The 13,317-nt window shown below is 35.3% G+C and overlaps 1 protein-coding gene across 2 annotated transcripts; it reads left to right on the forward strand.

Moving 5' to 3' along the window:
• The first annotated feature begins 1,118 nt into the window (after positions 1-1,118).
• On the forward strand, positions 1,119-12,519 carry LOC145590648 (WD repeat-containing protein ATCSA-1-like). 2 transcript variants are annotated; one of them, XM_081647067.1, is made up of 9 exons: positions 1,119-1,993; positions 3,771-4,031; positions 4,110-4,269; positions 5,506-5,684; positions 6,289-6,481; positions 6,604-6,758; positions 6,843-6,932; positions 7,687-7,773; positions 12,155-12,519. In XM_081647067.1, the coding sequence occupies exons 1-9, from the start codon at positions 1,841-1,843 to the stop codon at positions 12,212-12,214; spliced, it is 1,338 nt and encodes a 445-aa protein (XP_081503193.1). In that variant the 5' UTR covers positions 1,119-1,840; the 3' UTR covers positions 12,215-12,519. The 2 variants fall into 2 exon arrangements, with proteins under 2 accessions (XP_081503193.1, XP_081503194.1); XM_081647068.1 differs by having other exon boundaries at positions 7,702-7,773.
• Positions 12,520-13,317: the final 798 nt, after the last annotated feature.

The raw sequence follows: 13,317 nt of genomic DNA on the forward strand, positions 1-13,317 counted from the left end.
GAGCATTGACTTTGATGGGGAATGAGTATGGGTATGAATTAAACACACTTTCCTCAGCTCCCATTTCCCATTAGAAGTCAAGCTACCATACACCATAGCCCCATAACCACAGTTTTTTTTGACTTTTTAGTGGCAACAGGTTCCTCTTCCAACTCCCTAGCAATTCTCTTACCACCAACCTTCCCTCGAGTGTTAGGTTTATCAACACAGTCGCATTTCCATGTGACTGCCCATTTTATTTTGCTTCCATCTTTAAAGTGCTTGTATGCACTTTGGCCACGTACCACCCCAAAGCCTTGCTGTTTCCCATAAGCATTGAAATAAACATCTATTTCTTGCCACGAATCAAATATCATCCCAATTTCAGGAGGGTCGACATTCAAAGACCTTAGATCCACCAGATTAACTTCACCATTCCCCTCTCCATCTACCTCTCCTTTAGCTTCATCTACAGACCTTGAGTCACCACTATCCCAGTGCCTTCTCCATCATAGTTTATAAGCTGCAAGATTTCTTCTTCATCATCATCAATTGATAAAGGAACATTATCTTGCGCAACGACTTCCTCCTCCTCCTCCTCAACATATTCCATGTTTACTGCCAAAAAACTAATTTCACATACAGCAGTTAATGAAATAATTAAATAGAAGCCAGTTTGTAAAACCTAACATGCTTATTTTCAAACACAAAAACAACAAGAAGCAGCAACATTCGTATCTTAACCTTAATAAAAAAAAACAACTATATCAAACAAAGCATGACAACGATTAAGACATTCTGTTTATAGAATTTATGTCATTTAATATCTTTAATATCTGTCATTTATATCTTTATCATTCTTGTCATTTAGTAAATATAATATTGTCACATATGTCTTTAATATTGTCATATATATCTTTAATGATAATTGTCATATGCATCATAGTCAACCATGAACAACACATTCACACCATGAACAACACATTCACATCAATTTCACATCCCAAAATAATAAATATATAAATCATTCAATATCCAAAATCCCAACAAAATATACCAAATTATGTCAAAATCAATAATGATGATAATAAATTAGTGTACAAGCAATTGAATTGTTCAAATTCTTGGAATTCAATTATACACATACTCAAATTTAGCTAATTCAATTATACAAGCAACTGTATTATTCTTCAAATTCTTGGAATTCAATTATACAATTTTACAAGAATTGAAGTTTTACTCACCAAATTCGCTGCTATTGCCGCCAATTGACGATACCAGACCTAACGAAATCCGACCACAACCCAAAAGATTCACACCCTACCGCACCGCTAGTCGACTCACAACGAACTACAACAACATTAATGGAGAACTTTAGTTTTACAGGGAAAGGGAAAGGGAAAATAAGGAGAAAGGAGTTGAGAACGGGAAATTAATTGTAACGGTGTAGGGAAGTGCACCAATATGTATTTCTTTACCACGTGGGTCCCACATGAGTATGGTTATACACCAAAATACATAAGTGGGCCCTGCTATTGCTTGTGCTGGGAAAACAAACCGCGGCAGTTTGCTGGGTTTAGCTTTACCCTCGGTTCTGTAGAACCCTTCCTCATACTTAAAAAAAAAAAAAAAAAAAAAAAATAATAATAATCAGAAATTTCTCAATCCATCTCAAACTTTTCAAACTACATTTCTATTCTCTAATCTACTCACTAGTCACTGCTCATACAATCATAGTACTCCTATATTTTAGTACCAAAACGAACTGAAATCCAGAAAAAGCAATTGAATCAAAAAACGAAAGAAAGAGATTGGTTGGTAAGAAATCAGGCGCAAAATAAAGGTAGAAGATGCGCCGAAAATGTTGTGGAAAGATATTACGAGTAGAGAAGATGGTAAATTACGCCCAAATTCTTTCTCCCGTCGCCTTCGATCTCGTCGCATTTCTTCTCTCCATCTTTCTAACTTCAAAGAATTCGTTTCTCCTCATCGTGGGGCCGTTAATTCTCTCCAGGTCCCTCTCTTTCTTCCTCAATCTTTTTCCACATTTTTGTTTCTTAATTTTGATTGTAAATTGCTGTATTAAACCTTCTTTATTGCTTATCATTAGAAGTAATTTTGTTTAATTTTCCTTGTTGAATTATTTGGGTGATTAGTACTTAGGTTTTAGGGTTTTGCTAATGTAATTTATGGTATTCAATTTGAGTATTTCTTTATTAAAGGTGAACCTTATTATTATTTTTTATTATTTTATTTTAAGGATGTTAATTATTAAAACTGAATTATGCCCTGTTGTAAAACAATTTTATAAGGACAGTATATGACAAATTTAATGAAAGTTAGGGAGTTGGGGAAAGAAAAGAATTACTCGTATGTGAATTGAATGGGGAAATGAATACCATTGATGAAGAATGCTGAAGGGATTTAAATGTTAGTGATGAATGGGGAAGATGGAGTGTTAAGGCAAGATGAATGTCATGTGCTACCGTTTAAGCTGTTGCACTAAGAAAGGGATATTTCTGTGCTAAAATTTCAAATACCTCTCGTTTGTTTATTCAACCTTTACATGTTATGTCACTAATCTGAATTTTTGTAGGAATACTCCATATCTTATTTGCTGTGTTTTATTTAGCCATTACCTTAGCATCTTTCGTGACCTTTACTGGTTGCTGTTCATATTAGTCTTTTATTGCATTCCTTTTTCTTGATGACTTGGAGTTAGACTGGTGTAGCTGCTGTAGTGTTATAGTTACTACACTTACTTAGCGGATATTCCAGAAAATGGAGGGTAAAAAATGGACAAAAAAAGTTATGGCTTATACGTCTAAAAATTATGTATTTGCGTTCTACCTTTTTATGCAGTGTTTGTTCTAGTCGTCTTTTCAAGTTTTCAACTCTAACTAAATTGATTTTATAGTTTAGAAGAGCACCGTTTTAATTAATAGAGACAGTTGTCATTGCCATGGTCGAATCTTTCGCGGTGGAATCTTGCATTTCCACAAGTGGGATCTTGCACAAAAGTCTTATCCTTTTGTTGTGGATTATGCATTTATACTTAATAAAATTACCTACCACTATTTAATCTTGATGAAGTAAATAAAACTTATCTAACAGCTAGAGGCTTCCATAATCAGTCTTTAATGTCAAATTAGGATGCTTTAAAGTATTTTTATTTTCAATTAGTTGATATTTTCTTCTCCCAAACGGATTCGCCTTTCTTTGATCCTCTCTACTTTTGTATACATCAATCTTTTTATTTTTTTATACTACCACCATTTCAATTTATTTTCAACGATGTGACATTCACCATCATTCAGGTAAAATTTGTTTGTGAGTAGTTAATAGAGAGAGAGAAATAAAGTTGCATGTGATGATGAGAGAAATAGAAAGAAATGACAAGTAAAAAAGGAAAGAAAACCTTTGTTGTAAATAAATTAAAACGGAGGTAGTATAATAAGAGCTAAGGGAAAGGGTGGGCAGCTTTCTTAAGAATAAAGAAGACGAATAGAATCTAATTCATATCAAGGAAGCGCGGTCTGTGATTTTGTATGCATTGGCTTAACTCACTCCTAAAGTCCTAACCTCCTTAGACACTAAAAAGAGCACATAATGAAAAATGTCTGGTTAAAGCAAAGTGAAAAAAAAAAAAAACAAAATGGTAACTTGAACAATGAATATGATGTGGACGTGTACATTTCCTTTTTTCACACAAGGAAACTTATTGTTTTGATACGTATAGAATATCCCTTATTGAGAGATCTTCTTGTCACATTTTTTTGATAGAAAACCAGGTTGATTTAACAGAGGGGAGATATTTGCTTTCTGCTGCTTCAGATGCATCTGCTGCTGTCTTTGATGTTCAACGTGCATCAGAATTTGAGGTTGGAGGCTCCGTTGCGAGGCACAAGAGCCTGTTTGTTATTGATAAACAGCACCAACAAGGACATAAGTACGCTGTATCCTCAGCCACATGGTATCCAATTGATACTGGGCTGTTCATCACTGGTTCCTATGATCATCACATCAATGTTTGGGATACAAACACCACACAGGTACTAGTCCAGTGTATACTTGCTTTTCACGTGCTCTAAAGTAGTCAATTGTTACTAATTTAGACTGCTGTTTGATAGGTAGTTATGAATTTTAAGATGCCTGGAAAAGTTTACAAGACTGCCATGAGTCCTATTGCAACCTCCCATATGCTAATAGCGTCTGGAACTGAAGATGTTCAAGTTCGTCTTTGTGATATTGCTTCAGGGGCATTTGCTCATACATTGTCTGGCCATCGTGGTATATTGTTAATTAAAAGATTATAAGTATTTGTCTGACATTATTGAGCATAATATGTTGATAAATAGAAAGGCCAAATATTGAGCATAATTTATTCCATAATTTGTGGTAGGGTTGAGATGTAGAGGAATCTGGGTACTTATTGTTATTTTAAAGATAATGTTGGCAGTTTCTGATCCTACATAGACAAAGGCCATATTTTTGTAGATTGTGAGGAATCAGGCCCAAGTGTAATGATGGCTTATATAGTTTGATACTTTGATGGACTAGGGTTTGGATTTCATTGAAAAAAGCACTTTCATGCATTGCAATATATAATTTTGTGTGTGTGTGTGTGTGTTGGGGGGGTGGGGGGTGGGGGGAAGGGTGTAGAGAGGGGGGTTTTGTTTGGGGTTGGAAGCAGTGTTTACAGATGCTGTTTGCCCAGTCTATTGCAAATTTATAATCCTCATTTTTGGGAGTTATTGATAAGTTGTTGGGTTTTTTCATGACGATCTATCTTCAAATTTGGGTTTAGAAAAAGTATTTTATTTAGTCACTTAGATTAGATTGCCATACAAATAGAGCTATTTCCTCTTTTTTTTTTAGTTGCTACACTTTTATTTTCATGGTCTCCTGGATAGTTTTTAAGAGGAGAGAGATAGAGAGAAAAATAAGATGGACCCATGTGGGTATGAGAGAGATAGAGAGAAAAGAATGTCAAAAATGGAAAGTGTTGCAACTAATTTAAAATTCCAAAATAGGAAAATGTAGCAACTAAAAAGAAACAGAGGAAGTATTAATTATTGCTTGGTGATGCTTATGTCTGTGTACGTCTGCCTACTGTTGAAATTTTTCTGTATTTACTATTATTGTATGATGATGTGTTAGTTTGACCCATTAAGAGGAAGACATCCTAACCTTGTAACTCTTTTTCTTACCGTTAATTAGAAAAAAAGTCCATGTATAGTACCCTTTCTTTTTTTTTTTTTTTTTTTCCCCCTGAGTTTATGATTACGTGAAAGGATGCATCTATTTTATAATTTCCTTACTAAATATTATGCTATAATTGCTATGCATGCTGACATGACCTAGTATGCTAGCTAATTTTGTCTAGTCATCAATATTTTGCACTTTATTTGAATGTTTATTGTTGTCAATTCAGCTCATCACAATTTCATAAAAGCACGTGACTATTTATACTAATTTATATCAGATGTAGAGATCTCATATGTTATGTTCATAATGCAATCTCAGATGGTGTAATGGCAGTCGAATGGTCTACATCAAGTGAGTGGATTTTAATGACGGGTGGCTGTGATGGTGCCATACGTTACTGGGATATCAGACGTGCTGGGTGTTTTCTTGTTTTAGATCAGGCCAAGTCTCAACTTGGCAGGCGGCAACCATTGTTGGAACGTTCAGTTGCCGAAAAGGTCTCATTCTTGCTTGTTGATTAGAGTAGTTTTAATTTGACTGGCCTTTTAGATAATTATCTTTTTTTATTTTTTTTCTTTTGCTCAAGATATAAGGAACTTGATATTGTTTAGAAGACAGTTGGGTGATGATTGTTTGATGTTTTTATTAGTGTGCCAGAGAGGGCATTAATCATGTTCAGACTTGATAGTTATCAGTTAGCTTGGAAGGAGTTAAGAAGGATATGAGGCATATATATTTGCATGAGAATGCGGTATTTAATCGTAAGGGATGGAGGAGGAAGATTTTTGTTGATGACTATACGGAATAATCACTTTTCGTTCATGTAGCTGACCCCACTTATGAGATCTAGGCTTTGATTGATTGATAGGTGTCATAGGCTAGCGAATTACGGCTGTCAATACTGTTGTTACGGTATTGAAGTAGGAATAACTGGATTTTGTTCTGCTTTTGTAAATCTTAAATTTACATATTACTGAAAAAGCACCAGGGATCCAATTTTCAAAACCAATATATCTTTGTTAATGGTAAAATCTAAGTCATGTGTTATAATAATTGTTTTACCCACCGTTTGGACTCTAAATGCTATTGTGTCTAATCTAGGCAGCAATATCTAAGCCAATGGGGCAGAATTCTTCTGCAAAGAATAGAGGGGAGCAGAAGAAAGTCTCTTCTGGAAACTCAAAGCAGAGACGCCATCCTGGGATGATGTCAAGTCAAGATCATGCAACTGCACACTATGGTGCTGTCACTGGCTTAAAGGCAACTGAAGATGGCATGTACCTTCTCAGCGCAGGTAGTTTCAATAAACTTTGTTGCACTGCAAAAACTGTCTTGCAGATTCGAGTAAAATTAGCTGGTGATTTCTTTGATGTTCTATTCCAATTGGTAAAATATTTACGTCATTATAAATTTCAGGTTCTGATTCAAGATTAAGATTGTGGGATATTGAATCTGGATGCAACACTTTAGTGAATTTTGAAACTGTTCGCTTGCAAAATAGCAAAGGGATACAATTTGCTGTGGCTCAGGATTCTTCTCTTGTGTTTGTTCCATGCATGACATCTGTGAAAGTAAAGTTTATGTCTCACATCTGATATACCTTCCCATTTGGGAATGAAATTGGCAGTCTTCTGATTTCCATTTTTATGCTTCAGGCATTTGATCTTTGGTCTGGGAAAACATCTCTTACTTTCCATGCCCACTATGATAATGTTAATAGTTGCTGGTTTAATGCACAAGATCAGGTTAGCTATTGTTCTTATTGTCATTTTCTGAAAGACTCCGTTAGGACCCCTTCTGCATTATAATACTATCAGGTTATAAGAATAAATATAACTGAGGCCTCTGTGCTGGCAGCCTGTCTTATATCTAAGAACTTAATCTTGAGACGTTTTTGGTATGATAGAAAATATATGTCCACAATTGTACTTTGTAAAATCTTCAACTCTGGCCTCTGGTTTCTATTAGTTGTCTCAGCAGGACACCTACCAATTTGACTAATTTTTGGTTTTTCTTTTTAATGTTTTTTTTTAATAATTTTTTATTTTATTTTATTTTTTTTATTTTTATTATTTTCTATTATCAATTTACACATTTAGCAACTGGCCACTATGCTTCAGATGACTTTTCCCGTTTAGCAATATTTAATTTTGGGTTTCATGATACTCAGTTACTCATTTCAAAATTCTAATGCAACATTACTTGTTGGCTGCTTTAAAAGTATTAATCCAACATTAAATTATTGTTTTGTATCACCAATACTAGTTCTTATGAAATCCTTAAATGTATAGCAATAGGAACCATACCAATTTCATAGGAACTAATATTGATGATACAAAACAATAATTAAATAGTCAAATTTTTGTGCATATAGGTGACAATTTAACAGTATTCTTTAGGTGATTAATTACATAGTCAAATTATTGAGGTTTTTATTTTTTATTTTTCTTTATTTTTATTTTTTAATTCATGCTCCCATTGCTTGGCTGATGGAAATAGGCTCTTTGTTTCCAGGAGCTGTACACAGGTGGAAACGATAGGCAGATTCTCGTATGGTCTTCATCTGAATTGTGTCGCGATTATTTGGTAATTTTATGAAATCATCTCTTTCATTTCTCGTAATTATTTGGCTGTTTTACATTAGGAGTTTGGAATAATTTAGCTACAGTATGCAGAATAGAATATGTGTTCTTTATATTTTTAGATGAATGAATAATGAAGGTAGGATAGTTACCATGTACCCCTAAGATGCTAAGATTTTAAGATATACACAAGGTACTCCTTCATTTCGTAAAATGCACCATGTATCATGAAGAACTTACAAAATACCTTGCGTACTCCCAAAGCTAGCAGATATTTAAATCTGTTACTTTAAATCACCAACTCACTTTGATTCCCTTTCACACCCAAATCTTTTTCTTTAGTAATGCCTCATCCCATAACTGCCCATCCAGTATATTCCTTTTCTTTGAATTCCAGCCATCACTACAACAACTGCCACCACCTTACCTATCCTTCCCAGTTCCCACCTGTTACCCCCCCCCCCCCCCTCTCCCAAAAGTAGTAATTCTAGTAAACAAAGAGGGAAAGTGCTCGGATCTCTCTCTCCTTGTCTGTACAATATAATTATTTGAGAGAATCACATTTTTGGTATTCACAAATTTAAATTAAATGTTAAGGTACTGTTTGGTTAGGTGTGCAAAAGAAAGTAATGAGAAAGAATCAGGGAAGGAATTGAATGGCAACACCTCCAATGACCCATCTTGTTTAGTTGAAGAAGGGAAAAAGCTGTAGTTCCATTATTAAATGTTCGTTAGAACAAAGAATTAAAAGAAAAAGGAGCCATAACCATCACCCTTCAAACTCAACGTAGCCTAACCTTCTGTTTCCAACAACAATTGTCACCACCAACAACTAATCACTGCCACAAATCTGACACCAAACCAAGCCATCAAAAACTCCATTGTTCATGACCCACACACTATCACCACTGTCTTCCTTCTGTCGAGACACCTTCTTACATTGACTCATAACTCTTTAATGGTTGAAATCAGTCAGAGGATTCAGATCTGCAACCTTACCAACCAAATTTAAGCCTGATAGAGTTGAAGTACCAATTGCGACTTTCAGATTTCGTATGTGGAAAATGCTCTGCTTCGGTGGTTTGCATAATTGGTGTTGTTGGGTATGATGCTTGGCAGCAACAATGATGTGGTGTTTCCGTGGTTAGGTAATGTCAGGGTTGTCAATTGTGTTGATGAAGATTGTGACGGGGTTGAGATGCCAAAACCCCTAAGGTGAAAATTTGATCCATGACTATATTTCCCTTTCTCAATTACCCTCAACCAAATGGCCTCTTAGACTTTTAACACATTCAATACTATTACACAACCCAAACCCCCTAGCGGCAATGCCAGCAAGTAGCAATACTGGTGATGGGTAATCATTATTTCTGTCACTGTGCTGCAATTGTTTGTGGCCGTTAGTGGCAAGTGTTAAGTGACATAAGAGGGCTTTTCAGGTGAACAAAAGTACGTATTTGAAGGTTCTCGCAAGGTTGTGGCAGAGGTGTTGGTGGGGTTGTCAATCTCGTCGTTCACCCGTTCAGTGGTGGTCCCTGATTTTGACTTCTTGCTTGATTGGAGTTGGCTAGAATTGAAGAGAAAAAATGAGGTTAATTAGCAATAAAGTTTGTTTTGAAAATAGGGTTTGACGTTTAAGTAATTATTGAAAAGGCTTTCGAGCAAAAAATTAGTAGTGATTGGAAATTTTGTGACGTGATTTGAATATATTTTCCAGTATTATTGAAGAAATTAACAGGATAAAGGGTAAACTAAAATCAAGAGAAATTGGTGGGTATGTGACGAGAGACTAGGTGGGATGGGGGATGGGAAAACTAGGAGAGAAGGGAGGGGGGTTGTCGTGGTGGTTAAAAGAGTTGGTGCTCTTAGTTAGGAGAAGTCAAATGCCCGCTAGATATGGGTGTACGTGGGGAATTTCAAAAGCCCTCGGAGTAGGGATGGCAATGGGGCGGGTCGGATACGGATGATGGTTCCTCCATACCCATACCCGCCTAAAAATCTTATACCCATTCCCGTCCCACCACCCGTGGTGGGTACAATATCCACATCCATACCCGTCCCACCGGGTACAAGATAGGATCCATCCTCACCCCATCACCCACTTGGATATTCATACCCGCCCCAAAATCGTCCCAAATTCATTGCCATGATGCTCTATTGTATCACATTAATGACAATTATATCAAATTAGGTTAAGAAAATTGGGACTTTCACTATTTAAGCTTATTGGGTCTTAAGGGGTATCAAGTTTCATAAATTCTTAACTCTTCTAAAAGAAATATAGTGCGGGTATAAGGTGGGTACGGGGTGGGGCGGATATGGGGCGGGTCTACTCTAAAATCCATACCCGCCCCATCACCCATGGCAGGCACACATTTTATACCCATCCCCGCCCCATCACCCGCCAAACCTCCCTCCATCCTCGTCCCACTTGGGCGGGGATGGGGCGGGTTTCCCATTTAACCCGACCCACTGCCATCCCTACCTCGGAGTACAAGGTGCATTTATTAAAAAAAAAGGTACCTCATGTGTTCCAACCTCATGGGAGAAATTCCAAGTTTCTTAACATGAAAAACAAAATATGTTTCTCAAATGGCAGTCATTAAAAAATGCATTTTTTATTGTTCATTGTAGCAGTTCTCTTAAAAAATAATAATAAATAAATAAAGTAGCGGATTTACCCATAAACCGCTATTTTTTTTCTTTTTTTAAAGGAAATGCTTCGAGCAAAATATTCGTCTGAGAGTACATAGGGAGAAACTTGTGGAGGACAATGATTAACCTACACTTGCTCAACTCCAAATGGTAAAACTCTAGCAAGATGATGGGCAACATTGTTCCCCTTCTTGTATCCCATAAACCGCTACTTAAAGTAGCGGTTAATCTCTTGAGAGACAAATTTTGTTTTTCATGTTGGGAAACTAGGGCGGCCTCACCTTGGGGGGCACATGGTATAATCTATATTATCTGAATTTTAAAACTATTTTTAGGAATATTTTGTATTTGAAGTAGAATCTAATCCAACCTTAGGGGCACATGGTATAATATTTGAATTTTAAAACTTTTTAGGAATTTTTTGTACATGAAGCATAATCTAATGCTGAAAAATTCACCGTATTTGGATAGAGAGAAATGGAAGGAAAACATGAGAAGGGAAAAGGATGAAATTGTCATCCCTTATATATAGGTGTGAGCGTAGCAGGGTACCCTGTAAAAATCTCAGCATCCGAAACCGGAACTTGTTGCAACAAGTTCCTAAAAATAGGAACCGAAATCTGGTCAACAAGTTCCTTAAAATTGGGAACCGGAAGCGGAACCTGTTCAACAAGTTCCTAAAAATTGGGAATCGGAACCTGTTCAACAGGTTCCTTAAAATTAGGAACCGGAACCGGAACTTGCAGATTCCGGGACAGGGTATCCTGTCTTTCAAAGTAAGCTTAATAGTTACTTGATTGTTTAGAATATTTAATACTCCCTCCGTTTTAAATACTCTCCATTTCTCCATGTGCGATGTTTTAGGAGAAATTGGGAAAAATAATAAAATATGGAGGTAGTGGGGTTGGTTGAAGAATAAAAAATTGTAAAAACCAAAAGTAGTGGAGAGAATTGAAGGAGAGAGAATATAGAATTAATATTGTTGGGTCCACTTGGTGAGAGAAATTAATTAAATATTGTAAAAGTTTTCCAAATAAGGATATGAAGCAAGTATTTAAAAACGGCCGGAAAAGGAAAGTGGAGCAAGTATTTAAAAACGGAGGGAGTACAAAATTATAAATACTTATATTAATATCATTAATTAAACCTTTAAAAGTAAGATGAAAAATAAATAAGAGGAGGGAGAGAGGTAGGTGACGGCGTTTATATAATTTTGATATAGGGCTTTTATAGTTGGGCTTTAATGATAGGTTCCAGCTTCATGTACCCTATAGGAAACCTATACTAATAGGGTACCCTACAGGTTCCGGGTCCAAAATTTTATTACCTGGAACCGGAACCTATTACAACAGGTTTCCATTTTTATTACTCAGAACCGGAACCTGATCTACAGGTTTCAAGCAGGTTCCGATTCTAGGAGGGTACCCTGAATTTTTGCTCACCCCTACTTGGAAGGACAAAAGGAGGACAAAAGGGGAGGCAATTGGAAGGATTTTTTTATTTTTTTTTATTTTTATATTAAACCATATCCTATCAAACTTGGAAAGATTTGGAAAGAAAATAGAAGCTCGCTCTCCCTCCCCGTCTTTTCATTCCTTTTTTTTTTCTTTTTATTTTTTTTTATTATTATTTTTTATTTTAATACTTCCCTCCTCTTCCTTTCCCTTCTAGATTGCTATTCAGACATAAATGTTAGGGAAGTAATAATACTGTTTATTGTTATTGAGCAGGATAACAGGAGCAAGAACGGAAAAGGTCTCTTAAAAGATGAGGATAATTGGAGTGATTAGAGAAGGCCATTTGATTGTATTATTTGTTTAGATAGTCTACTATAATTTGTTTGGGTCTATGCATGATATGGCATATAAGTGTGTTAAATGGACATGCTGTATCACATTTGTAAAAGGCCAAGTGTAATGCTTCGTAATTACGAGTTTTTGTTACATTACTGATCTGAATTTGGTAAATATTGGAATACAAAATTATCTGAGGGTCGGTAATTCACAAGTTGTAATGTCTGTATCCCTTTACCTTCTTTAATTCTCTTACACTCGCAACTTTTACATTTGAATAAGTTAATCGCCATATATTATAACTTTTGTTTTGAAAGAACCATCTAATTTTTTTTTTCTTTTACTTTTTTACGGGAAAATCTTCTGTAATTTTTATTCCACTAATCTTCTCTTACACATTTTTTTTTTTACCTAACCCAAATTCATAACACTTCATGAACAAATGTTTAATAAAAATGGGTTTACATTAATTTAGTGAGTGGCGGCAGTTTTGGAGAGCAATAACTGCTCAATTTTCTATCTTGCACGTGCCGCACTTATTATTGTCAAAATATAGAAGTTATTTCTCTCTCTTCCTCATTCATTCACCTGTTATTTCTTTCTCTCTTGTTTTTTCTCTGAACTTCTACTCTCTCTCTATAACTGGCGATTTCGATCTTTTTTACTCTCCTCAATTGGTGATTTTCGAGCTTTTTCTCTCTTCTCTTTCACTTGTGAAGTTGTTATTTGCTCAATTAAGGTTCGTTTACTTATTTTTTTTGCGATTTTTGTTAGTTTAAGTTGTTTTGATTCTTCGATTTTTACGTTTTTTGATTTTGATTTTGTTTTCGATTTTCGTAGTCTTTGATTTTGCAATGGTGAAGAAGAAGAGTACAAAGAAGTCTGTAGATGCTGAAGAAGGTGTGTTTACTTAAATTTTTCATTATTTTTTCAAATTTTTCAATTGAATTTTCGCTTATATATGTCGAATTAGTAGTGCATGTTATTTTTTATTATTTTCACTTGATTTTTTATGCAGATTATGATAATTGAATTTGAATTTTGAAGTTATTATGTTTAATTTTGCTTTATTTAATTGTTCATTGTATATAATTGGTTCA

The sequence above is a fragment of the Chenopodium album genome, chromosome 18 (genome assembly GCF_948465745.1).
Source record: "Chenopodium album chromosome 18, dcCheAlbu1.1, whole genome shotgun sequence".
Taxonomy (NCBI): Eukaryota; Viridiplantae; Streptophyta; class Magnoliopsida; order Caryophyllales; family Amaranthaceae; genus Chenopodium; species Chenopodium album.

Bases quoted from the DNA above. Each gene is read 5' to 3' on its own strand.
- LOC145590648 (XM_081647067.1), top strand. From the start codon at position 1,841: ATGTTGTGGAAAGATATTACGAGTAGAGAAGATGGTAAATTACGCCCA. The intron at 1,994-3,770 runs GTCCCTCTCTTT...ATAGAAAACCAG, and splicing joins GGGCCGTTAATTCTCTCCAG to GTTGATTTAACAGAGGGGAG. The intron at 4,032-4,109 runs GTACTAGTCCAG...GCTGTTTGATAG, and splicing joins GGGATACAAACACCACACAG to GTAGTTATGAATTTTAAGAT.